Raw genomic sequence first — 27,432 nt, forward strand, 5'->3', positions numbered from 1 at the left:
GACGTTTCTCTACCTACTGAGGATAAGACGAAGAAGTTTGGTGTGATTGAAAAAGTACGAATAACTCGACTAGGTGATGAGAAAGCGAGTGATGTAAGGAGACGGTGGAAACCGGAGATTTAAAAGTTGAGCGTCTGGAGGAGAAGTGTACCGCTGGTACCTCGAGTTAAAGTAATTTATATACCGGGGCGACGAGAATCCATTTCCTGTAACCGGCTCCCCCTCCCTCCCATACAACGAAACCTATTTCGACGGTATCGTTTTAGTCCTGTTGGCCAAGCCTCGCGAGGAGAGGATAGAAAGAGAGACGCTGCGGGTCCGTCTGGTTTCATCTCGCCACCGAAACACGACGGAAGGATATGGCCGGCGTGTTTGTTTGGCAGAGTAAACCGCTCTACTTATCCAAAGCAAACACCGCGTTGTTCTGTCCCTCGGTATCCCGGAACCCGCAGCGGGTTCCGGGGGAAAGAAAACGGTGAATAAATACACAGCTTTGTAAAACCAGTATTAATTCACGGAATAATCTCTTTTTTCACACCTGTTAGACCGAAAATGCGAGCTTGTGGATCGGCTGAAAAAGCTTTTTCAAGAACTTTGAACATCACTCACACCACAGGGACCGATGACATCAGGGTGCGGGATATTTTCCGCATTGCGGAATTCTCCTCGCTCTCTTACGCGGCATCAAAATTTGTCTTCCACCTTTTTGACGTCTGTCTTTTTTCGAGCTTTTGTCGTGTTCATGTAACTCGGTGATTTATGAATATACTTGTACAAATGAATCGCGAGATGGGGCGGAACTCGTATCATGAGCCAAGAGCGGAGATAAATCATACCTGGAACATCCGGTCAACCTTGTCTCGTATTCCCTCGTGATCCAGGTTCGGGTCGGCGAATTTTCCCATCAGATCGTAAACTGCTGTGACGATGTCAGTCATCTCGTCCCGCGTTATGCAGCCGTCACCGTTTATGTCGTAGAGCGAGAACGTCCAGCGAAGTTTTTCGTCCATCGAACCCCTCGACAGTATGCTCAGACCGGTGACAAAGTCCTGCGTGTGTACAAGGTGGAACAATTTAATCACGTTGCAGAGCTAAGTGGGAAAAAGGGTGTGTAAAAATGGCTGAGAAAGTGAGAAAGATGGAAACAAACAACGGTTCTCGGCGCAATGAATAGAAAAATTTGGAATCTCCGTGTCTACGGGGTTTTAATCCAAAGCATGATTAATGAATAGAATACTAGGAGTTATCATCCTGACAATTAGGATCAGACATTTTCAATCCAATCGTAAGTCAAACCAAGGAATTAACTTGCACAGTCCGCGTCTAATCGATGATCCAATTTTCTTAAAGATTTTCAAAAGAATAGTAAATTAGCAGTTAAAAGCTCGTCCTTACTAAGACTGGTCAGCTGCATGCGTATGTATACATAATCTGGACCCACAACACGATCCCGGGTAAATCATCGGCGAAACCCTTGGTTTTACGGGCACATATAGCGAATTAGTAAGGATTATCGCTATGCTCCGGGTAATGAGCGGTAGGTAATCTAATCTATTTAGGTGATTACAGCTTCGTAGATCGAGGTGGGAGGCGGCGAAGGTGACTAGTAACGAGTGAGTGAGTGAGCGAGCGAATTTGAGCTTGAGCTTTCACTGGGTGTCTGCCTCGCCGGCACGCAAAGTTTGAAAACCGCGGCGTCGCGTGACGCGATGCGGTTCTAAGCACGCCGAGAGAATTAGTCGAAACAATCAGGCCCGAACGGCCACGTTGGCACTAATTCATGCCGAATGGAAGACACTTTTCAACAGCATATTTATACGTGTTTGTACCCTCGTCACGACAGGCGTTGAAGCTTGGTTAAAAGTCTTAAGCCCAAGTAAATTGCACAGTGCATAAAAGATACAAGAACGTGCGCGCGAAATATTCAGGACTTCGTCTCGTGTCTGGTCCTTATTTAGAATACGTGTCCTCGATTTTAATGCAAAAGAATTCCGCGCCTGTCTCGGAAGCCGTTCGAGACCTTCGGGGCTGTTTTATTTCACAGCCACTAACAAGCGCGAGGGATGATTTTCCGAGTAAAATATATTCCAAAGAGATATTACTTGTGCTCTGGACTAGTTGCGATACGGGGTAAAATAATAATTAAAAAAAAAAAAAAAGAAACAAACTGTTTATAATTTTGTATTCGTTGTTTTTACTGTCAGCACGACGGTAATGCTAGGTCTAAATTCAAATTGAAATTCGCGGCGTTCGCGTCACTGTCTCAGCGTGGCGTGACGTTGAAATATCTCGAAATTGTGAGAACTGTTGCAGGTTACGATGCCAGGAGACCCTTGTTCCGCGGAATGAATCGTCCAATCTTAAGAGAATCACCGCTGTTCGAGATAATTGATTCTCTCACGCTCATTCAGGTTCCTCGACGCACTTTGCGCGCGATCCCAACGACCCCCTTCGCTGCAGTGTATTATACTATTAATTTTCTTACTCCCTTTCCCTTCCGCCGTTCATTCCCCCTGCTCCTCCCCCTCTGCTTTTCCTCCTCGCCCTATATTTTCCTGACGGTTCGGCGCGATTCGGTTTCACGGTTCGATTTTGCACGTGCGATTTGATCGGGGGTTGAAAGCACCGATGCGGATTGCCGCGCTTGCGTTCGATATAGGCGCAAGGGGTTGCGGCGATATACGCACGGAAATGGTCCAGAAGCAGTGGAAACAAAACAAGACCGTAACTGAAGGTAATAACTCCGAGTACGTCGAGCGACGAACGACGGACGAGAGGAACGAGATCGATATCGCGATCCCCATGGCAACGACTTCTGTCAGTTCGAGTACTTTTCTCCAAGCTTTAACCGTGAATACACATCGCGAATATACCGATACTTGCATTATGTATCCGTCCCTCACCGCCAGCAGATAGACGTCAGCCGGTGCTACGTTTATTACTTCGTCGCACGTTTACGCATTTTCACTTTCGCTCGCTACGATCGTTATCCGTTTATTCTCAGACAAACTGGAACTTGGCCGAAATTAATAGAGCGGTTGCAAAGTCCACCCCGACACTCTTACCTCCATACTGTTCGAGCGGAGCACGTCATTTATTTTTATTCAAATTTCCCTTTTCCTCTACTCCGAATGCCTGAAACGTTTCACAAGCAGATAGCTGGCGATCGGTGCTTCCCGCCAAAGTTACCGCTCATGACTGTATTACAACCGAGTCGGAATGAGAGGAAGCGGTTACTTTGTACTAACTTTATCGCGGTGGATTTGAGCGGTGGAAAACCGGTCGTTGTCAAATTTTCGAAGAAAAAATAACTCGCGATTATTCGGGCAGATGCGAATGAAAGAATTCTTGATATCAAATTTTGCAAGTGAACAAAGATGCGATTGAAACGGGTTTTCGGTAGTTGACAAAAGCCGTTCGAAGCAAACAATGCGACATCCTGGCAACTCGGATTCAAGGTAAAACGATTTCGGTGTTCATGAATTATTTTCTTTTTCCCTTCTCGTGTTTTTCCATCAAGTCACACTGGAAGCTTGGCCCTTTTTCTTTCATCCTGGGAATCCTTTCAGACCGGGAAACTTCTTTCACAGGAGTCGAAGCTCTGACACGCGTGGTTGTCTTATTTTGTTTTCATACACATTCACGTCCACGTTATGATGTTTGTTTGCCAATTTTCATTCGCATATTTATTCTTCTTCTTATTCCATTTCGTCTTTTTTAGCTCGCACTCCGAAGCTCGTATATTTCCGTACGCCTTTCAACTTCTCGCAAAGATTCGCAATGCAGGCAGCGGATCTCTTCTCTCAACTGTTTTATGTACCCATCTCTAACACAGTCGATTGACTTGGCAAGGACTTCCTCTGAACTGAGTCTACTCGTCGACACCTCCTTGGATTCAACTCACAGTTTCGGTATAACTATGCAGTGAGGTGGGTAGAGTACGCGAGTTGTGTAACGGTGTCTATATAAGGGTATACATATAGTGTAACCTAGGGTAAATGGCCTTGAGAAACTTATTGCCGTACTCATTTTCTCGGCAACTACTCGTTCAATCTCTCCTCCCGTCTGATTTATGGCCGGCGCTGAAGTGAGCTTTTGACGCGAGGTTGTAATTTTTGAAGTAAGGGAAAAAAGCTCTCGAAAGTTGTAGCAAAAATTGTAGGAAATCAAACAGGAGTAGAGCTGTGGAAAGGTGGGGAAAAAACTGTCATTTATCCGTCCCGGCTCGAGGATGTCGAGCCTCCTGAAATAAAAAAGCTCGATCCTTAATCATCATAAAATATGGTCTCCGATTTATGGTGTCGCCGTCGCGATTCTTCCGCGAGGATTAAGCCCAAGAAGACTAGAAAAGCGAATCCTTGGAAAAATGGCCCGAGTTCTGCCCGAGTACAATATACGAGGGAGTGACCACCGCATCACCCTCGAACCGGCGAGGGAGACAATTTCATTTTTGCGTCATAAATCCCGGCGAGGAAGCTCTCGGGTCTGTCGGATGAGCGGGCAAAATAATTGCGGAGAAAATTACAGGGTAGAGTGAACAGTGAGAGGATTTTCAAGAAAAACGAGAAGTATCAAAAATGGGACTCCGAGTGGTCTTCGAATGCAGCCAGCGGGGAGACGCTCGATGCTTCGGTACAGGACCCTAATGATAGAAAACTTATCATTGTTGTAATAACATAAGATTGTTCGTTATTGTTATAATCAACGCTGCCGCTGTTACTCATCTATTTCCTTGGCAAAATTGATTTTTCTTGTTGTGGTAACGGAATGTCACGCAAGTTTTCGAATAATAAAGTGGAAGGAGAAAGTTGGAGAAAGCGAGGGTGGGATTGTTTCGGAATAGCTGACGGGAAGCCTCGGCCTCTTGTATAAATTTTCGCTCAACAGTAAATCCGCGACATACGTCCTTACCCGACGTCTGTACTTAATCTTGCTTAACATCCGGAGGATCCGAACTCCGGCCCTTCCTGCCACAATTCTAGGCTCCTTCGAGCACTTGATCTCGCACCCCTTTCTGGCTTCTCACCACTAGCGAGAGTCTAGAGGTGAGCCGATGTTACTAGCACGAGTCCGTCAGCCCGCGTTTTGCAATGCGTCTTATTACCCAAGGTAAGGTGGCCAAGAAGGCAGACGCCTTGTACTTGCTGGGACGCCGTTACCCGTTTGTCCGTTTCTCGTACCGGGGCTCGTATAAATTTATGTGCGCTTCGTATTCCCGAGGGAAATCGGATTAAGATATTTTATCAAATTTTTTTCCCAAGAGTAAAAGGTTGTAGGTACATAAGTCGCGAGGCGTAAGGCCGGCTTTTTTCTTTTGGAGAATCTTTTTCTTCTTCATTGTTTTTCTTTTTCTTTTTCTTTTTATTTTTTATTTATTTTTTTTGTCTTGGCAGACCGGCGTAGCTGCTCGGATAACGAATCTTGAAGGATATAATGCCCGGAATGATAAAAGATTTCCATTATTTCTTCACGTACCCACTTGTCGTTCGCGATTTTTCATTGTCTTCAAAATTCTGACGAAAAACTCATTAGCCTTTACAAGAAGCGGAACATCTGCCGATGTAACAAGTTTCCGCAGTGCGTATGGGGTGGTGGTGCCAAAGTTATGAAATTTTTTACCGAGCTTATAACAAAGCTTTTTTTCACAATTGACGAGCTCGTGAAATATTCAGCAATCCCTGAACCGTTGAAAATCGTAAATTATTTCCGCTCATCCCCCCCCCCCCCACATAATTCGAATACTTAGCAACGATTTACGATGCTCCCGTAAAATTTTTTTCGTACGTACCTTTGCGAGAAAAAAATACGTCCGCTGCATCGAAACGGTGGGATCGAACGCTCCCGTTTCACGCTGATAGAGTTCGACGGACGGTTAATTCTTGATGAGAGGCTTTGAAATTGGAGTGAAAAAACAACGAACGATCAAATATAAAGCCGGAGGTCCTCGGGGGTTGAAACTACCCCCGATGACTAGGCTAGCCAAAGCCACCGCAACGGCGTGTGTGCTCAGGTAACACGACGGGGTGCCACAAACCGCAGCCGCAATCTTTCCCTACGGTAATCGCCGCTCTAAACTTGCAGTGGTTAAAGCCTTCTCTCATGTAAAAGCAGTCCGGGTCTGTACGCCAGCACGTGCTTGTTCGAAGACTGGAACGGATTCAAGGCGAAAGTAGAAGAGAGTTGAGTAACAATTCCTGGAGCAGTGACCTGTGTGTAAAGCAGTAGCAGTTATCCTTCATCTTTAAGATTTCATAGCGAAAATCCCAGGTCAAAGTGATCGCTGTCTATGAGGCCGATTACACGCGAAAGGGTTCGGGAGCTAATATTTAAAGATAGTCGTACGTCACTAAGATATCGGCGAATATACAAAATGTTGGAATTATGAACTAGAGCTTAGATATCAGTAGAGCTGAGATTCGATTCATTTTATTTGATGATGATTCGATTCATTGACAAGATTTATCGTTTCTATAAATTCACTGAAACGTTTTTTTGTCATCGATCAGTTGATGTTGTTGAATGTCAAATATTGTAACATTGCACCGATAACGATTGTGCTCAACAAATCGCAACAATGAATTTACTACTGAAAAAAACGAAAATATATAATATTTCAACGACTTTGTTATAGAAACAGATATTCTTAGTAAAATGAGCCATCGTTGGGTAAAATCCAGCAAATGTACCAGGCTTTGACAATTTGGATTGGATTTGAAATGAAGTATAGATATCCAAGCTTTTATTTACAACGCCACTATTTTCTATCTCAGTATTTTCAAAGAGATCGTCGTAGCTCACGAACGTAATAAATTGATAAAAATCCATTGCACGACTATCTCTTAATAGAATTAATAAAAAGTATCGGTTTTCGGCAAACCAGCTTCGCTGAGAATGAAATGTTTTTCGATAAAACAATTTTCAATCAGGTCGTGAAGAATTGACTTTTTCATCACGATCCTATTTTCACAGACCAAATTCGGCGCCCAACTAATGGCGCGACAATTCGGCCTGGGGATAGTTCACCGACGGATAAAGCGCACGCAGCAAAGTCCCCCCATCCGTTTGATTTGGATTAGAGAGAAGTCGGGATCGACGAGTTGAAATCCCGGTCGTAATTCGGGTGTTCAATTGCGGGTGGAGCGAGGTTTCGACCATGTCCATTGCCGAGCTCAGGCCCTCCCGACTCCGCGTAAAATCCGGATGTTTGGTTTGATCACGTTGTAGATTGCGGTAGAGGGTGAAAGAGAGAGATGCCTGCCACCCTCCAGCTGCTTGTCACACCCGCAGACCCAGGCGTGACCGATTAGCCGTCAAGCAGTGGTCGAAAGTTGAGGGGTTTGCTCCGAGAGAGGATCACGGGGGTCAAACTTTGACCCATTTCCTGCGTCATTTGCGGCCGGAGGAATTACCGATAGGCTTAAGACGGATATGCGTCGACCTTCGAAGATGGGAGACACTGATCGAGCCGCCTGGGAATCTTCCTCCGAAATTCGTGATAGAAATTGACGACGATCACTGTACAGAAATAGCAAATTGATAATGGTTCACGAAGAGACTTTGGCGCTTTCACTTTGCGGATAGACTTTAGGACGTTCCTATATATGGTCCTCGGTACGAAGACAGAATATTCCAAGTCCATCCTTGGTTGGATTGCGTTAGTTCCGCCCGGACAAAGGGGGCGGAAAAAACGGGATCAGGCTTCTTCTTATGGAAGACCTGTCGAGGGGCACCGAACTGATAACTTTGGGTTTGAAATTGTTCGTGCAAGCGAGCGACATTGGCTTGGGTCTGTGGGGGAGGAACTTTGACGCTGAACGACCCTGTCCCTTATTCACCCCCGGTCGGTATTCCCGAGGCAAATTATTCCGCAGTAGGCAATCCGACGGTCGCGTTTGCTGCCCGGGTCAAGCCGGGTGAACCAACTACACGAAAAGGCTCTCAGGTCTCGGCCGACGATGCAACGTAGGATGATGCTCCACAGGTATCCGAGTAACTCGTTCCCCAAGAATACCGCATTCCCGTTCCAATTTCATCCTCCGGTTTCGAGCCAAAGTGCAGCCAGCTCGGCTCTCTCCTCATTTGACTTCTAAAATCAGGGTGACGAACGAACCGGTTGCTCTCCGAGTTCCTGGACGTTCGTTGCGAGCTTATCCTGGCGAGTGTTTTCCCTGCTGACTGTGCGAATTGCGAACGGTTTTGTGACTTCTTCTTCGGGGATAAGAGCAGCGGAACATGAGGGAAAGCTCGGAGCTTCTCTGTTTATCCCGGCGTCAATATATAAGCCAGTCTTTATTCGAGGAGATTTTACTCGGACTTTGGGCTCTTTGTTATTTATACCGCGTCGTTGGAGCGTGGCTCGAATGGCGGAAGGGCGATATGTATATACGGGTTTCCCAATTTCGACGCTGGTCCTTGGGTAAAGGGTGGGCGGGAAATTCGGGGTTTGCACCCTTGTGGATATATAATTTGGCGTGTTCCTATACCGAAGAAAAATATAGTCATTTTGTCAGATTACGAGTATCTCGGGAGTTGGGAGGTATAAATTCGCAAAAATTATGCTTATCTCGATTCGACAGAATATTAAAGCTTTTGAGGTTTTTTCATTCTGGAAACATTTCCCGTCGATGGTTTAACTGCGTGAAAATGCCAAAGAACTGACGTTTCATTACGGATGTAACAACGGTAAAACAAATTGCAAACATTCGTCTAGATTATACCAAAGAAAAAAACAACTTTTGCAATTGCACGTGTTAACTTTAAATATAATTTTCAGCACGTGTATCGTAGACTCAATAATTGTAGGTTCGTTTTGTTACCGAGTCAATTATCCTGAACTGATACAATTATCGTGACGTATATCTGAATTATTTAGCGACGAATTCCGGTCAGTGTTATTGTTCATAAATTTTTAGGCGCCACATTGCTCGCAGATTTTCAAATTGCATTTCCAGGGGAGGTCGAACATCCAGGGTGAATGTTTGAGGGGTTAAATTTGGTCCGGTCAGTTTCACCGAGAGGGATAAAATCGGCATTCCTTTATTCGGCTTTCGCGCCCCGTCCGGCGCTGCATCTTTTATTTATTTATTTATTTATTTCTTGGCAGCGCTGGCCCCGCAAGTGCAAATTCCTTCGGCCCTTCGGAGTGGCTTGGACGCGCGAGGGAGAAGGGATGGGACGAAATGAATGGAAATAAAAAACCACCCCTCTACGCGTAACCAAAGTCACGTTCAATCATTTCAAACGAGGTACCGAAGTGCCCGCCCTGCCTCGAAAAGAGCCTAGGCCGCGCTTTTGAAGGGATTTATTAACGTCGGGCTTTGGAACGCAGGCAAGTTTAGAAAAAGTAAGATTACCCGCAGCCATGTTCGTCTGGAACTAACAACCGGGAATTAAATTGAAGCGAGTATTCAAATGCAAGAACGGCAATCCCCATCGCATGTATGTAAATACACAAGCGCGTATTCGAGCAACGTTATTGCTTCGCACAAAGTCTCGGAGATAAATTGATACCAGCAGCTAGTCCTTTCGCAAATTTCGCGACACGCTTCCTTCCCCACCCTTTTATCTCGGGAGTTCTTTCTTATTTCACGTACTGTCAGAATGCGTTTGACATTCGCCGAGGTAAGATTGCCCGAAATTATTCTCCTCGAATTTTTTTTTGCTCTCTCACAAAATTGACAATTAAAATCGTGTGTCACACAAGACCGTGATCTATGGCGTAATTGCCATCGTACACCTGAGTAATTTTCTGCTGTGATATTTGGCTGGTGATTTCAACCAAGGCTCCGTTTTATTTCTCATCCAAGAGTTGAGCTAGCTTATTTCCATCGGTTCCAGAAACAAATTTTCGTCCGATTCAATCTTCTTCGGCTGTGGCGTGATTGAAAATAAACCGCGAGCACAGCTACGGGATACATAATACACACAAATGCGTATGGAATTAGAGAAGAATCCATTGGAAGCAGGGTACTCGCGTGAAACAATGAATTATAAATAAGACAGATAGATTAGTACCTAATATCGTAAAAGGTAAAGCTGTCACGTGTCGGGCGTCGCAGGCGCGGAACTCCGGTGTTCAAAAGTTAGAAGATAAAGGCAAAAAACACGAGGCGTCGAGTTTTCCCGGATCCGCAGTAATGCAACTAGGAGTCTAGGGTCCATTTTTGGTGTTACGGAAAACCCGCTGCAAGCCGGAGCCCATAAATTGCTACGAAACTGTCAGCCCAATTATCCGCTTGTCCGAAGCCGTTTGTGTTCATGTCCCCGTTTCCAAGATTCTGCAGTAGCAACTAGCCGAAGCACCTCGCCTATTATTATATTCATATCTACTCGGTTGTGCCAGTCGTAACGGAATCCACAAACTTGCGACCACAGTTCGGTAATTCAATGCTGGATTTCTTTCGTGCATCGGTAATTTACTCTGCAATTACCGCGAAGCGAGTGTTCTTGACGAACAAACGTGCGAAAAATTCACCCTCTACCGAGTTTCGCGGCTCGGAGGGGTGGTGGTCAGTTTCACGGTGCGCGAAGCTCGGCTGAGGATCAAATCTTCCTCTCCGGAAACTGAAATAGGGAACGTGGCTGAAGTATTGGAACGGTTTTCCATTACCCGGGCTGTCAATACTCCGTTTCAACGTTTCGCTGACGAATTATGTGCGCGGCCAGTCTCTTTGTCGAAGGTTCCGATGAATCGTTCCTCGTTACTGAAACGTCGGTAGTGCCGAGGCGTGAAGAGACCGAGTATAGAATGGGAAATCAAACGCGAGAATCGTGGAGTACTCAGCGTCACGTCACGCGATAAAATAGAGCTTGCGGTTGTTGTTTCGTCGCGATCGCGCTTCTCTGGCTTCTGGCTTTGGCTTTAATCGGGAATCACATCACAAACCGCGTTGCGTTCACGTCGCTGTTTTTACCGATCAACAGCAGTCGTATGAGGGCAGCGATTTCTTGTTAGATAAATAAACCCAGAGCGGCTTGAGCGTAAAAGGTACGACATCGAAGGGTGAGCTTCCGATTTTAGGGAAGGAAATTTCGAAGAGCTGGGTTATCCACCCATCCGGAAAGCAGGCGCACTGTTCCTTGGATTTTTCGATTTAGATCACGCGAGATAAGCTTTTAGGGTGCACAGTTTTGTGATCACTTTTCATAAAGTGTAGGAATATTCAAGATACAGGGGAAAAGAAATGCGGCCTGCAGTTTTCGGATACCGTCTACGAGGACTTGTCCGCAGTTCTCGCGGTAAAAAGACATCGTAACGTTGTGTAAAAGTACTCACCTCGAAACTGAGTAGACCGCTGTGATCCTGGTCCAGGGTATTGAATACGTAGTGGGCATATTGGCTCGTGTTGGCTATAAAAAGAAAAGAACAAGAGGAAAATGTTGAGTCAAGATCGTGGTGCAATTGCAGTCTGGAAATTGAGTAATTCAAGCTCACGTGGAGGGTGGAGTTTCTGTATTTTCAGAGTCGAAACTTTCCCAGAAATTTCAGCCCTTTTTGTCGGGAAAAACTACTATATTCTACTCGACTCCCACGAGACTGGATTACAGTGCCAGCACTCGTTCCGATAAGACGTACCTTCTAGGTTTTCTTTCAACAAGTTATCGGAGAACGGCAGCGTCTACATAACGTCTCTTTAACTTACCCTTAGCGACGATAGTTTCTTGTTGGCCGAAAATCGAAGCCAGGATAAAAGAAAAACCACTAGGAAACTAAAAATGTAAAACTTCTCGCTAGTTGACAGTTGAGGTTGAACGAGACTTGCAAAAGTACCAAGAACGAAACTTTATCCTTTCATTAATTGGAAGTCAACGATACAAGTAGTGACGTACATCAAAGTGAATCAATAGTCGAACACGTTATTCTAGAGTCTCACAAAAACATGAAAGAGGTTTTAAAATGGGAAAATACGACCTGTTGCAAGTATATAGACTTTTGATTTTCCGTCGGTATTGTTACTAACGTTGCGTCGTTCGCCTCGGGCGAATCGGAGATTGACCTCACAGAAACAGAACTAAAGCGCCACGTACGCATGGTTAGAGAAACCTTTGGGCCATGACAGTTTTTACCTGGATCAAAGGAGTTCGGCCTATGCGAGAGAAGTAAATGTATGAATTTTCCTGACGATCCAATACCGCTACTGTGTCTAGGGAGTACCTAATTACGAGAATTCAACACATGGGTTGCATCAGCACTTTGACCAGCAGGATATGCGTTTGTTAACGTTGTTTGAATAGCGGCGTTTGTCCGTACGGCGCACCTGGGACAGAGGAATTTAGTCTATTCCGCGTAAAAGTTTTAACTTCGCTTTTATTCTTTCGCCGAGTAGGTATCCGAAGTTCCCCCTTTGATGCCGCGACTAAAAGAGAATCCCGAATGAAAGGGACTCTGTACAGTTACGCCTGCAGGTTGTTAAATGCAATGAATTCCGGCACACCGCACACGCGATTAATTGTTCAGTTGACTCGTTGCGAATACGCGAAACTGGCGCTTCCAGAGCGGGAATTTGGACAGGGGAACCATCTTGAAGTACTTCAATGGTCGGAATGACTGGCTCTTCGGGAAAAGGAGAGTAACCGGGACTTTCTTGCCCGAGGAGATGGGAACCACGTTCAATTTTTAACACCGCCTTCAATCTTCGAGCCCCGAATTAAGGGGGATCGCATTTTATCGACCCTGGTGAACGCTTCATTGACTCTTGATGAGAGGCATTCAAACGCACTTGCCGATGCCCGGATTTTGGACGATCGGCTAGACCGACACGTGCGTAAAACGTGGAAAGTCCGTCGCATCTTCGATCGGTGCTTCAGGTTCATTGCTTTTTCCGGGTTCACGAGATACGGCGGCTTGGCAACAGCCGATGACAAACGTGGATGGAGAAAAAGGCGAGGGATAGAACGGGAAGAAAGAACGGAGCGAGCGACCTTCTCAAGAATTAGTCCCTTAATCCTTCGGTTTGTAGGATCAAACGCTTATCCAGCAGCCGTGGACACGGGTCAGTCCCGGAATCAACCTTAATGTGAGGTGGTTTGACCGGACCATCGCAGGGAAGCAATCTAAGATGGGATGTGAAAGTGGCTTGAGAATAAGGTAGCATTAATTTGAGAAAATGAGATACGCGGTAAGCGGCTGTCCTCTTCTTGCCAAATATTGTCAAATTGCAAATTTAGATTCGTAGCTTCGGTGCGTCGATCAACTTATAATGCGTATATAATTTGTAACGCGAATAAAACGATTAACCCGCCTGCGCTGTGTCTCTCTCGTTTTTTTTCCCACAATATATCCATAATACCTATCGCAAATCCTCATTTGTGCCAGATTCGGTATCATCACGTTGAGCAGAGAGGATTTGCTGATGATTCGATTCCCAATGCGCGTGCTAGTGCCATTGCACACGTAAAAACGAACTCACACGCACACACTCACGTTTCACACTTTGTTTTATTAGACTGTTCGTTAGTTGGTTCGATCAACGGATTTGTGTCTATCGAACTACGCCACCATTACTGGCTCAATTAAGAACATAAAAATTCTCCACTATAACAACGGTGCGTCAAATAAATCCAGCAATTCAATCAAGTGAAACAAGTTGTCCAGATAAAAGGGCCCGATCATAATTCACCTTAATGGTTCGGAAAAAATGTACTCACTTGAAAAATGTTCTACAAAAAACTCCCAAAATTCCGATTTCCACAAGTCACTACGTACGAAATTTTATCTTCGTATTTTCGCTTGCCTGCTGTTGTTGTTTTTTTTTCTTCTCATTTCCCATTTACTGATTTGGAAAACGTGATTGCGCATTTCATGCGAATACTTGGAATAACAGAGCGTTAATGGAATTGAATTCGAATACTCGATGACAGTGTATATTGTCGGTTAATAGAGAGATCAATCAAACGGCAGAACCGCTGCCGGAATGATTTGTAAAAATGGATCGACGGTGCCAGCTGCCAGCCGGGAAGTAAATCTATACTGTGGTAACGTGACGTGACTCGAGTTCCGGTCGAAAGTATCGAAAATCGTCGAACGCGAATGGTTATTCGTATACAAGCCTGCAGCAGCGGACTTCCCTCGACCTTTATTAGTTTCCGAATTGGTCAGTTTGTCGGGGATCCCCCGGCGACGAAACGGTGCCAGAAGCGGACCGTCCGGCCAGCCGCGAAACTCGGAGATTCCCGGTCTTCCAGTGCCTGCAGAGTCCTTCGACCCATTGGCAACGATCAATGTCGAAGTGGTCGTTGATCCCGCGACCTTCCATCTCTCAAACTGGGTAAACAATTTTCCCATCCCATCTGGTGATATTTCCCCGTTTCGTTTCCAGAGTGAATAAACATCCCCAAAGTCGACAGCCGGCTCGTCAATGCGTGGCGCATGAATTTTAACGAGATCCAGTATGGTGACCGACTTACCGCCCTGCGGGAAGAACTGGGAGTATATGCACTTGAAGGTCTCCTCCCGGACGACACCCGTGGGACACTCAGCCTTGAAGCCCCGATATATGCGCTTCAGCTCAGCTTCCGTGAACCGTGTCGCCCGACAGAGACTGGCCAAGGAGTCGGGCCGGTACCTGGGAGTCTGTTCCTCCTCGTACTCTGAGTCTGGAAAACCAAATGGAATATTAAAGCGGGTCAATTTGTCGGTATCTCTGTTCGAGAACTAGGTCAAAGGTTCGGAGTTGCCGCAAACCGGAAACCTAGCCGCCACGACGCACTTTTCGCCTTGGGCAATTAGGGGTGGTTGACCCGTTGCGATAAAACAAGAATCGAAAGGTGACCTCGGTCCAAGACGGGGTTGTACTTTAAACCGGATCAATCAATGCCGAGTCAGGTTTTCATGGAGCTTTATTCAGGTTATCCGGGATTTTAATACGCCCCTGTCTGTCAACGAGGTTTCAGACCCTGATCCCGATCAATCATGTTCAGTCCTAGGAGCGCAGTTCGTAAGTTTTACGTTCGACAGATGAAGAAGCTCGATCTCTTTTCGAGTTTGATCCGCAGGGGTTGGAATGCTGAATGCCGAATGCTGAATTGCGGATGCGGTAACTAAGAACACGCAAGAAAGGGAGGGGGGATAAAGTTAACAGGTGAAACATCGAAGGGGTGAAAGCCTTCGATTGATGATATATGTCTACATCTTTGATTTGGAAGCGCGGGCTGCACCCGAGGAGTCTTTCACGTTGCTAGGGGAGCCTCGAGTGGACTTCTACATCAAAGTGACTCTTGTGTGTATAAGGACATCTGGGCGCATTGCACAGACTCTCGTCGAAGTTGCGAGCCCTCGGGGCTGCTTTTCATATATCCTTCGCTTCCCCTGGAGGAAAATATTCTTCCGTCATATATTCACCGAAGGTCAACCTCCTACCCGCCTCAGTACTCGACTCCTCGAGAGACAACCGTGGGCAAAACGTCCTAGGAATAATTTAGGTACAAGAGTATGACATTCTCCGATATTTGGGCCACGGCTAAATACGAGTCGAGTCCTCGTTTCGTGAACAGGAAAGCGTTTCCACGTCGTATTTGAGATTGGGCCGTCTTGAGGAATCAGCAGAGTGAACCGGAGGAAGCCTTTGAACTCTTTGGTCGTGTCCGTGGAATAAAGAGTGTCCAAATTGCGGATTTTACTGAAAGGGTCGTGTACCATTCTTTTCCTCTTGACTTTCTCGTTTACGTTTAGCCTTGTTTTTCACCGACCTTGTCGTCGCAGCAATTAGCGATATTACCGAGAGGATCGCGGGCGAGAGCTGCTTCAATGGATACCATGGACCGGAGGAACTTTTCCGAAGCATATAATGATGCCTTGAGGTGAGTCTAGACCGAGATGAACGACGACCAATGGACCGAGAGGTGGGAATATTTACTCTTGAGATTGAACCCAGTACAGAGATGTCAAGCTTTGCGCACGGCGAGAGCCGAGGGGTATTTTCATCCTGTGAAAGTGAGGATTAAGTAATTGCCACCGTTGTTGAATGGCTCCGTGATTACTGATTTCATTTATCGAGAATCCTTCGTTATATACGCGAGTTCTAATTTGCAAATTGATCTACCAGTTGCAGCCCCTCCTACCGTGTCCCGCGGTCTGTTGCTTGTTTTCAGTTTGTAATTTGTGTTCCATTATTCTGCCCCGTGGGGAAAACTGAGAGACCGAATCACGGCTGCACTTTAAAAGTTGCATGGAACCGTGTAATGAGATAATTAAAGGGTCAAGCAGTCTAGCTATTTCCACGAATTACGGAAAGATGTTACTCTGATACACTGCGTGTCTTTGTTCCCTTATAGATGACTCAGGGTACAGATGGAGCCTCGTTTGCACAGCGATGTCATTTCTGTAACGGATCAAGTGGGACTTGACGAGCTCACGTTACTTTGACGCACATTTTGAACAGTGGTAACTCAAACGGTGTTAAAGTAGGATGAGCTTTTACAAAGTTCAAAATACATTATACATTCGATGTTGCCAATATGCTTCACGGCGTGACGATGATCGGTGAAAAATCAGGGTTGAGTTTATGGTGTTTACGAGTTTAGTTCGTTAGCAGATATTGTCCGTGGTGGAAATATAGTGTGTGTAAATCGGTGGAGTTAAAAACTAATTCGAATAGTAAGCGGGCAAAAGAAAACGGCTCATTAGAAAGGAATTGGTAGCAATAGGTAGTCGTGACAGTATTTATCGGCGGACAGTCATCCCCTTTTGTCTCTCTCCTTGAGGGGTTTATTTACCGCTTCAGCAGAACAAATCCCGTCCCTTGTCAACTTTTTAGCGGGTTTTCACAAGGCGGCGGGTCCAACGCGTTCGAAACAATGCGCTGCACCCTTTTTGTCCCGGGTCTGACGCTAGCCACTGCAGAAGTAAGTGTAGGTAGACGACATGGGGTGCAATTAGGTAAGGGTAGGTACCGCCTGCTTTAACAATGAGTGGATACAGCCACCCAGCGCGATACGACGGACGTGTCACGACCCGGGGATGAATCGGGCTCCTTTACAAACAGTCCCAGTGCTCCATACACATCGGGCACTTAACGTGAGACGTATTCCACCGGGGCGACGCAATCTTGGCAAATATGCCTTGAATGTGTACGTGTACAGCTAACCTGCTGCTGTGGAGGTAGACGTACAGTAAATAACTTGGCTCGAATAAACATGCGCGAATCTTCCTGCACCTAAGCACCATATATTATTTCGCAGAGTTGTAGCATTGCTCTACTAACGGATAACTACAAGTTTGCTGAGTGGACGCATTAATCAGAAAATAAGGCAGCTAGCCACGCTGAACTTGACGATGTTGGAAGTAATCGGCGTGTGAACGTGAGGGGATGATTTACATACAGAAAGAACTTGTCAGTTTTACCAAATATGGCGATAATATATGGAGGAACGAATGGGTTTTTTTTGTAATCAAAGAAACGTCATTTGATTTAAGAAAAATAAGGCCGATCAATGTTATACGTATTCAATTCATTTAGTCGAATCGACAATACGTTTCTTTTGCCATATTTGATAAATTCAACAAGTTTTCTTCATTGCTTGTACCTCGTATTGTTTACTGACGTATTGAACGAATACGAGTTAAGGATGAATCGGTCGGACCACCTGAATCAGAAGTTAGGAAAAGACAAAAAAACAGTTTGATAAATCTTTATCCATATTATTCTTGCCAATTATGGTAAACACGAATGAACCAACGTAACTGCTGTGAATAAGACAGAAATCTGTACAAATTCGAATAACTCAAGCCAATATATCAGCAATTTAGGAGAAGGTTTTACAGTTAGAATTTTCAAAATGGTTAAGCTCTAGTATTTTTGATCCGATTCTAGTGTTTGTGGGCTCATTTCACATGTTGACTAAAGTCCCACATATTGTCCGAAAAACCTTCAAGAAATCTCATGTTATAATACATTTAACTTTGCCATTGTTGGCCCCAAGCCTGGGTATGAAAGGAGGAGGGTTGGGTATGGAACCAACGATCCTACCTCATAAAAACTTCACTATTAGGATACTTTACGAAAAAGTCTCGGAACGCAGCTGAAATTGTTGATATCTTAGCCAGTGTGATTCGAATTTGCCCGGAATAATATCTATCAGTTGGAAGGAACGTTGTTTTACTCGCGCTTCCCTATGATTGGTGCCAAATAACGTTGTTAGGCAATTTCTTCATCTCTTTCATCAACTTTTGATTCAAATGTCCTACCGACGATTGTCCCTCATAATCGGAAGGTCGAATTAGATACCTAGAGCAAACTTGACTCCCGTCCAGGCCTGCCGAACATAGTTGAAGAGCCTCCTGTAGAGCGGTCTCGGTGGTCTCTTAGGCGAGGTTCCCTCTTCCTCGTCGTCGATGTCCTCAGGGTCCGAGGAGCCCGGCACCGGGCCAACGCCGGTCAAAGTACCGGCCTGATTTCTCTCCCCGAGAATGTTCACGACCTCGCGGAGGCCAGGACCGACGCCCTGAAGTCCCGGGGGGTAAGAACCGGGGGCGGCGTTGGGCCCGAGGATGATTCCACCCCCTGCGCCACCTCCCAGGCCCCCCCGTCCGCGCCCCCGGCCCCGACCCCCGCGGCCCCAGGCGGTCGCATTTCCCTGCCGCTTTTTGTAGGAGGGGAGACCCACCACCGGGCCGCAACCCCCCGCACTTCCGGCGACAGAGGAGCTGATGGTGGCGAGGCAGGTGGAGCCCCTGCCGCCCCCACCGCGCTCCAAGTCACGCCGTCGGCACACACCCTCACCTCCGTCAACGGCTCCGCCGCTGCAACCCCCGGTGGACAACACCACGGCAGGCCCGAAGATACGCCCTTCACCGGGACGAGAGGCGGCCGCCTTTCACTCGACGTTGGAGACGGATCGCTTTTCGTCGATGCGGAGTCTCGTTTCGGGGCTGATCGCCAAACTGGAAGACGTGGGTAGAGAACGGGATGAGCGGAGATCGGGATTTGGAAGAATGTACACTGAGTCCCGAAGGACAGCGGGAGAAAGGCGGACTGAAAGACGGGGCCCGGGCAGTTAGTGCCTCAGGCATTGGTCGCCATCTCGAGACGAGGAACTCGGTGCAGGGACTGCACGTTGAGACGCGCGTTAGTTGGATCCGATCTCGAGGACCCAATGTTCATCCCCGGTTTTCCCGGACTCGAATTTGTCTCTTCACTTAACGGATTACGGAACTTCCAAATCCGAAAGCGTGCGTCGAACGCCGGGCTCAGGCTCAATCGACGATGACGAGGACGACGACTGAGCGAAGACGGGGATTTTAGGGCTTGAGGCGGTGCGGCTTCCGTGGCAATGACATAGTGTGACACGGCCCTCCGCCCCACTCCCCGGTCTGGTTAGTCTGTTAGTATCTGAAACAGGCAAAGAGGAAAGCTTGCGTTAGAAGGAGTTACCGAAGGCGGGATGTGGTAATGATCGTCGGCTGGCGTCCCTTCGACTGTCGCTTACGAGGAATGTACTCCGGGTGTATCTCACCGATTTTCTTCATTTTGTAATATGTTGTAGTATATGCAAAACTATCAGTTACCGATCTTTTTCTATCAGCCAACTTAGTCGTTCAAGGGTAAAAAATACCTCTGAAGTTCACTTTAAGTCTTAATGATGGTTTTTACCCGTTAAGCAGCTACATTGGCACTTAAGAAAAGGACGTGTTGAATAATTTTTGATTTACTACAACATATCGCAGAATGAAAAAAGTCGGTAGGATACACTTTGGGCACATTCCTAGTCAGGAAGGCTATTTTAGTGGTTAGAAATTAATTTTAACCTTGTAAGAACTTCCAAGTTCAGTATCACTAAATGAAAGTACAGTCATAACGGGTCGATACAGCGACAATTTAGGTAAACTGAGGTGCAGTCGCACCGATGAATCAGTAGGTAGAGTGAGTAGTGTCTCCGCAATGACGAAGAAGTTCAGCTAGGGCTTCTGACAATAAAATGATGGGAATTTCGGAGAGTTGTCGGAGGTTGTCCAGCTGCGAGAAACGTGACCGATTAATCACGAAGCGAAGCTGACTGCTTGCAGGGAATGGGGTGAATATATTCGCACGTCCGTAGGTGTTACATATTTCCACGATTGACTGACGAGTAGTTTGAAATTTATTTAAGGCAAGGGTGCGATTTTTCATCCTCAAAATAGCTTGCAGTTAGGGTTTCAAGTAGATTGCCGTCTCGGGGGTGGGAAGAATAATAGGAGGCGAGGAGGATTTATTGGCTCGGTGGCGTCGTGGTGGAGGCTTGAACTTGCGTTGTCGCTTATCGAACTCGGTCATAACCAGTCTCAAGACTCTTCCCAGACCTCCTCGAGTTCGTCTCGGTGGCGTAAAACAAACGCGTCTCTACCGTTCGTCGAAAGTTCCTTTTTCCTCCCTTCCTCTGTTACTTCTCCCTCTTCACCGTCCTTCGTCGCTGACGGAACAATGCTGACCTGATCCAACCTCCGCGATGTTGCTCCTGGTCCTTCGACCGTGCTCGTCGCTGCAAGATCCCGGTATTATAGGAAATGCGTGGCGGTAAAATGGGCTTCGGGATTTTCGTTTCCTGGGTCATTTTTATCGGCAAGAAAGAAGCACCCGCCTCCGATGCCGCCCCTTTTTATCACCGCTCTTCTCCCTCCCGTTCAACCTCCTCAGCAATTTCAACACTCCCTTATGGAATGGCCGGTTATTTTCCTGCACTCGAACATCACGGAGGATATAATTACACGTCACGACCTCTGCAGGTCGCGTTTGTGATTGACGATATTGGTGTGTAATCGACACGGCGTTGCAGTTTCATCGGAAAAGTGCGCCACGCTGTTCGTGACTGATTGAAGTGACAGGTTTATCTCTGTTTGTGGAGAGGCAGAAGCGAGCCTGTGTTTGTCCATATGATCGACCGAATGTTTGGCAATTAGTCAAGCTTTCAATATTGGTACAAGTCCGGCACCAAGCAGTTGGAATCGGTAAATCGAGGGCAGTTATGATGTTAACTCGTTACCAACTCCACCGCGTTGCCCAGACAACGAGTCTCGCGAGGGAGGGAATTATCACTGGCTAAGCGTCGGGTGATTCTCACGTTGAATTGTTGGCACGTTGCCGAAAACGATACAATCCTCTAATTTCTTTCTCCTCGTTTCTCGGGGGGGTTTTTTTTCTCCTTATTTTTTTTTCGGAGAAGGTGAGGGGCTAAAAGGAAAGCCTACCCCGCAGAGTTCGGGGCGTAAGAAAGAATCGCGAATAGCTTTCTCTCACCCCTGCGTCGCGCAGATGCGAACTATAGCGGCAAGCGTAAGCTGACGGAATATTCTTTCTGATCTGGAAACAAGGATTTTCCACCTTGTATATATATACATATTATATATAATACAAAGGGATAAAGTCAACCGTGGAAAGAGCGGGGAACATCGAAATCGGAAAAGTTTGTAGAAAAACAAGTTTCAGCTTGTAGTTTATAAGTCTTATTTATTTTCATGTATCGCTTTTTTCACTCTCGAGATCAAGCCGCGGAGCTGGACGGAAACTCTATCTGCCACTGAGCCGGAAGCAGAAACGGACCCGGATGGATTACTGCCGGGAGGCCGGGGAAAAGACGGGTTCCAGACCAAGTGGCTAACGATAAGAGATCCCTCGGGCCAAAGTAACCGTTACTCATCGTCAGATCAGGGGGAATGGGATCCTTACCTGTAGGAAAGTAGGAAAACGTGTGCGAGACGCGGAAGAAAATTTCTCAGTGATTTTTCCCGGTACATAAATTGTACCTAAATGACCGCGTCGAAGTTGCTTGACTGTCAACAATTTTCCGTTGATTTATATTCGGCGATAGATTTTATCCCCCGCTTTTTTTTCAATTCTGGACGGATACGCAACACGTTTCCAGTTTCCCCCGCAGCTTCAGATGGTGAAACAGTCACCTGCTACCCTGGGAAAATACAAGTATTTTACACAACAACTTCTGCCGCATCTCGTCTCCGTGTTTACTATTTTTTGAGGATAGAGTTGAATATATTATATACGCTTCGAAACTTTGTTTATTTATCACGCGTATTGTTTTCTTCAAAAGTTAATATTGAAAATACGACTCGACCGAGTGTATACGAATTCCTTGTGCGAAAATTCATATTTCTTTTTCAAATTTTTGCATTTTTACCTCAAAAGTTTATACTCGTATTGATGATTCAATCGGATAGAGGTTTCTATTTATTTCTATATCAACTTTGACGAACTAGAAATTTGTGTTGGTTTTCCGTTTTTCGAAGCTGACAACATAAACACGAAATAAAAAAACACAAAATTGTGCTGAAACTAATTATCGTCACTGCAATCTGCGTTCATTTTGTCCGTGTTATTCTATCGCACGTGTAGATTGATGAGCGTTTTTCATCAGTGCATGAGAGCGAAAAAAGAAAAAAAAAAGAAAAAAGAAACATACATTACCTTTGCACAAGAAACGAAGGGTGAACAGCATATTGGACCGGAGGATTTGACGTTGACGTTATTATCCCGGAGTTAACGCGTAACTATCGAGGTGTTAAAACGACACGTCGAGCTCGGCAGCCGTACAGCGGCACAAATTTTCATCACCTGTATGCAGCCGCGAATCGACGCAGCGGGGGTGTTAAATTCGGGCTGCTGCCATACTCGTCGAAAATTGACGAAAACTGTTCGCGGTTGGAAATTTTCCGGCAACACAGCTATCGGCCTGCGGGGTTTGAAATTTCGAATATTTTCACGCTGCAATAACAAAACGACCAGTTTCACGCAGCACCCGCCTGTCCTGCTTATTTAAACAAATGGGTCGCTGGTAACGCCCTGCTGAGCCCGCTATTTTGTTCCTACTAACCAACGGCCCATCCATATTTTCCCCAATTCTCTCCTCGACCCATCGAGTCTGTATTTCTATATCCTTCGTCGGGCCAATTTATGTGGACAATTCGAAAGGTCGAATTTTTGTCAAAGGTTTTTCACGTGTGACATTTGATCTGAAAATTTCACCCCCGTTACGAAACTTCGTTTACGCACAAGGCGAAACGTTGCTGCAGCGTTGATTTGCAGTATAAACTGGTATTTTCATCGATATTTCGATCTCTTATTTGCCTACGGAAAATATATTTGCATTTATTTCATCCTTTGTTCTTCAGCATATTTTTTAACCTGCAGCTTACAATAAAAAATTTGATGCGTATGTCTAACTTCTTTCAGACACTTTGATCTGTCCAAAAAAAAGGCACTCTGTTCTTCGGAGATGGAGGCAAAAAAAAAAAATAAGCAGACAAGAAAAAATTACAGTCTTGGAGAATCGGTAAAAATATTAACAAGATTTTCTTGTCTCGGGAGAATGTAATTCGTTTTTCGTAATATCACGAAGGGGACTTTGTATCGACAATACAATTTATATCGAAGTAATGATCCTTGGAGGAATAAACTCCCCGGCGCTTAAATAAAAAAAATGGGGCCGGTGCTACTCAACCGAGGCGAAATAAGGGCTTGATCACGATGTCGAACGTCGCGTCGAGGGCTGGTCCTGTATCGAGGGTGGAACGGAGTTATTAAATTAGATGCACCCGTTCGTGACCCGCTGGATCGATCCGAGAATCCGATTCCATGTTCATACGCATTTACGCGAGGGCGTGACGTGCAGCTGGTGTAAATATGCGTGCGCGGTTTTTGTCCGCTCATTCTGAGCCGTGCGACTTGAAATGGCAAAAGAAAAGTCCCCGGTTCAACTTTGACGCGTATCGATTTCACCCGGAATCCGAAAAAAGATCAGCTCGCGGTTTGTCCTCCGCGATGAAGCTCATACATGTGAAATTGTTGTTCGGAATTGGATTGATCATGGAAGATGCGAAACTACCTTCTTACACTTTAAAAAATGTCGCATAGATTTGTAAAGTTGTACTTCAAGAGATCACATGGGCGGGTGAAAATTTTACTCAAACTTGTGCAAGTTGTAATCAGCTCGTAAAAAATCATACGAATTTCATTCTGAACAGGGATATTTCCGCCAACTTTACATAGCTTGGTGAAAATTTTGAACGAATTTGTACGGAATGTAAATTGAATCGGCGAAGTTGCCAGTCTTCCGCTGAAACGCGTGAAATTTTACACCAGTAATTGCTTCACGTTTTTGACAGTTTAAATCTTGATCATCGATCTAGAGCGATGATCGGTACTGTTGGAGATGAGATTAAATTGAGATTTTGAAATGGAATGAAAAAAGAGGGTCAAGTGGCTGACTGCACCCATCGAATTACTTCAGACGCAAAAAACCGTGGTATTAAATTTTTGCAGATAACCTGTACAGCCGAAAAATCATCCTTCGGGGAGAAAGTTAATCCAATTTTCGTACAAATAGTGTGCATCTATAGGTTCGCGGCTTATTTCTGAAAACTGCAGAATGTGGCCTTCGAGTTGAAGACGAATTTCGAATCCTTTTCCCGGGGAATGTTGATTAAACTTTGATTAGAGTGCGGGAATATAATTGAAGCGAAAGGGAGACGCGTGAAAGCACCGAAGTTGAAATTCTCTCGCAGATCGCAGAGCTTCCAATTAATTAATTTCCCGTTTCATTCGCAGCCTAGCTGCCTGCAGAGATATCTCGAGAGGTTTTTCCCCCCTCTTAAACCATCGCTCGTGAAACCTTGTCGTGAAAATCAAATTTTTTCCCTTCCTCTTTTCCGTTCACCCGTCGATCGATCGCAAGCTGCAACTTCGCGGTTGTCTTTGTACGTACTTGCCCTCACTTCTTCCGCGATATCTGAGCACCAGCTTTGCACGTTTTACCGCTGCAGGCTGTTATTACGGAAAAGATGAACTTCGTCGAAAGTTCAAGCTGCTTAAACGATTCTGCAACCAACGCGGAGCTTTTTCGAGCCAAGACACGCGGCTCGCTCGGGGAAAGCGACAGGTGTAAATAATGATCGATTCGCAATTTCCTCGCAGAAGTTCTCTGGCGTTCAATTCAAGTTCGCCAAGTTCGCGCGGCCGTCTGACTGCAGAGCCGATCAGGCTGGATTTTAAAGTCGGCAAATTGAGGGGCTTTTTCGGTGGGCCGGATCTGAGCGAGCTCCGAGAGTACTTTCCAGATTGCGGAAAGGATACGCCGCGGCCTCTCGGCGTGATTAATGAAAAGGGGGAAAAGCCCGAGGCTTGCTCACCGTTACGGCAGGTTAATTTTATGATCTTAGCCTCGGCGGCAAATCCACCCGAAATCGGCGTAACTTCGTTCCGTTTAATATCACTCTTTATAAAAGAATAAAGGAAGAGAGAGAAAAAAAAAAAAAAAACAAATGTTAAAAATTAAAAAACGGAAGGGAAGAGAAAAAAAGAATCGCATGAATTAATTAAACGTTTTTCAACGCGTCAAAGAAAAATTCTCATTCTCTTCCTCTCTTGCCGCTGTATTCAAAGAAACGACCGCATTATGCTTTCCTCGGCTCTGTATACCCGCGGTGGTAAAAAGTCGCGATCGTTACCTCGTATCTTCATTTGTACCACGCTTCGAATTCGAGGTTTTGATGCCCGTTGGATCGAGTTCGGCATACAACGCTTCGCCGGGTGTGCAACCCTCATAAATATCCGCGAAACAGCCCTGGTCGCGTCCGCGTAGGTATTTATCAGGCTCCGAACGAATTTCTTTTCCTCGTATCGCGCTCCCTACGACATACATTTGCTCTCACGGCTCGCTTCGGCTCTGTATTCCATTTGAAACGGAGGGAGAACGAAGATAAAAGAAGAAGAATAAGACTATCAAGGCCAGCGTCGGTTTGCCATTTGCAGAATACCGACGTGATTTCGTTTGTATCGCGAAGAAAGGTGTATAATAAATATTGGTGTGATAAATATGGCAAATGGCGTAAATTACACGGGCCAAGAAAGAAAAATATATCTATTTTTCTTTCGAATTTATATTTAAACAGATAAATTTTGATTCTATACATCGAATAATAACCAAAATCATCATTTATTAGTTATAAAGTTTTTGATTTTGTCTTTTTAACGTTGACAAATACCACCGGTCACTCGGTTTTCGAGTCTGAATTCTAGATGTCAAACTTTGATCACTTGTATTGAAAAATTTAAATGCAAAACTGAATTTTGTTTAATTCTTATTTACAATACATGTCTGAGAAAATGGACAATTTTTTTGTTAAATCCTAAAGATTGTTCTGGTTACTTACAAAAGCAAACTTTATCTAATAAAACTATTATATTTCTTATTATTTGTGTGAAAGAAATCAAAATTTGATATTTAGAACCCATACTCAAAATTCGTTTTTCTCGGTGTTACAGATAGAAGTGCAATCTATAAAGTCACGTCGGTGTTATTTTATCAGAAATTCAAGAACTAAACGAGGTACTTAGACTCGTCTTTTCGACGGAAGCACTCGCTGCTCGCGTGTCTATAACACGGGAGACAGGAATGAATAATTTATCGAAGTGAGGAAATAACGCCCCACAACACGACACGGACATTCTTTCACGAGAGAAGATATATTCGAATAAATGAGATAATGGAAACACACACACACACACACACACGCTCTCTCTCTTTCTCTGAGAGTCGAGGATCTAGAAACGGCGATGAGTTAAACGGTACTCCGGGTTGATAAACGCACCGAGTTACACAATTCGGGTAGCTAATTTACCAGGCATGAGGGGAGAGTTTTAAAAGGGGTCCTTTACCCGACGGCCTTGGCTTCCTTGTAATCCTTCCTTCCTCGAGGGTCAATGAGGTCTGCGAGGCGCAGGGTCCTTCTTTAAGGAATTTGGGCATGGCTCTTATCTTTTTATAGAATAAAGAAGAAGGTAATGAAACCGAGTTCAGAAATATAATGTAAGTGAATTCAGGCAGAAAAACAGAGTATATGCTCAGCGGATAAATGAATCGCACAGTTGCGATTCTGGAGAAGAAGTGCCGGGGATTCGTCTCGATAAAAATATATGAAACGGTAAATTTTATATTTGGAAATATCCGGTTGATTGAGATATTCTGAAACGGAAATGCAACTCGGCTTTCGTTGCAAAAACTGGTGAAACATATTTAATTATTTCTCTTACGATTTCTTGAAATTCTTATTTTTCTACCGATCTAAATAAAGTTTTATGATACGTGACCAGAAAAGTATTTCGTTTCGAATTCCCGTCGAATCGTCTTAACCGAAAGCTCGAAAAAGGGACAAAAATAGTAGGAACGTTGTTTCATTATTGGAGATTTTCTAAACGTTACCTTCTATTTCCTCGATTCTTGATTTGAACGGTTCTGCCAATACATCCTTAACAATGATCCCAGCCATTAACTAAGTTTCCAAAGTTTTATGAATGCGTTTAGCGCGAGACAAAAGGGATCTGATGTGAGGAAGGCGATCGATGCAGCCTCCCGGGGCTGCTGATTACGTTAATATAGATCTGCGAAGAAAGGGAGAGAGAGACGCGAGATGGAGCCAATTACGAAACAACCTGGTTAAATCTTCGCCGG

At 45.2% G+C, this 27,432-nt stretch overlaps 1 protein-coding gene across 2 annotated transcripts in view; it reads right to left on the reverse strand.

Moving 5' to 3' along the window:
• The window catches only part of LOC124184880 (Kv channel-interacting protein 1-like), a 96,017-nt gene that overhangs the window by 4,253 nt on the left and 64,332 nt on the right, over nt 1–27,432 (reverse strand). For both annotated transcript variants that reach the window (XM_046575054.1, XM_046575053.1), the window contains exons 4-6: nt 14,407–14,595; nt 11,276–11,349; nt 837–1,049 (exon numbers count right to left, since the gene is read on the reverse strand). In XM_046575054.1, the coding sequence (XP_046431010.1) occupies nt 837–1,049; nt 11,276–11,349; nt 14,407–14,595 (476 nt within the window). The remainder of the gene's footprint in view (nt 1–836; nt 1,050–11,275; nt 11,350–14,406; nt 14,596–27,432) is intronic.

Source organism: Neodiprion fabricii, chromosome 6 (genome assembly GCF_021155785.1).
Source record: "Neodiprion fabricii isolate iyNeoFabr1 chromosome 6, iyNeoFabr1.1, whole genome shotgun sequence".
Lineage (NCBI taxonomy): Eukaryota > Metazoa > Arthropoda > Insecta > Hymenoptera > Diprionidae > Neodiprion > Neodiprion fabricii.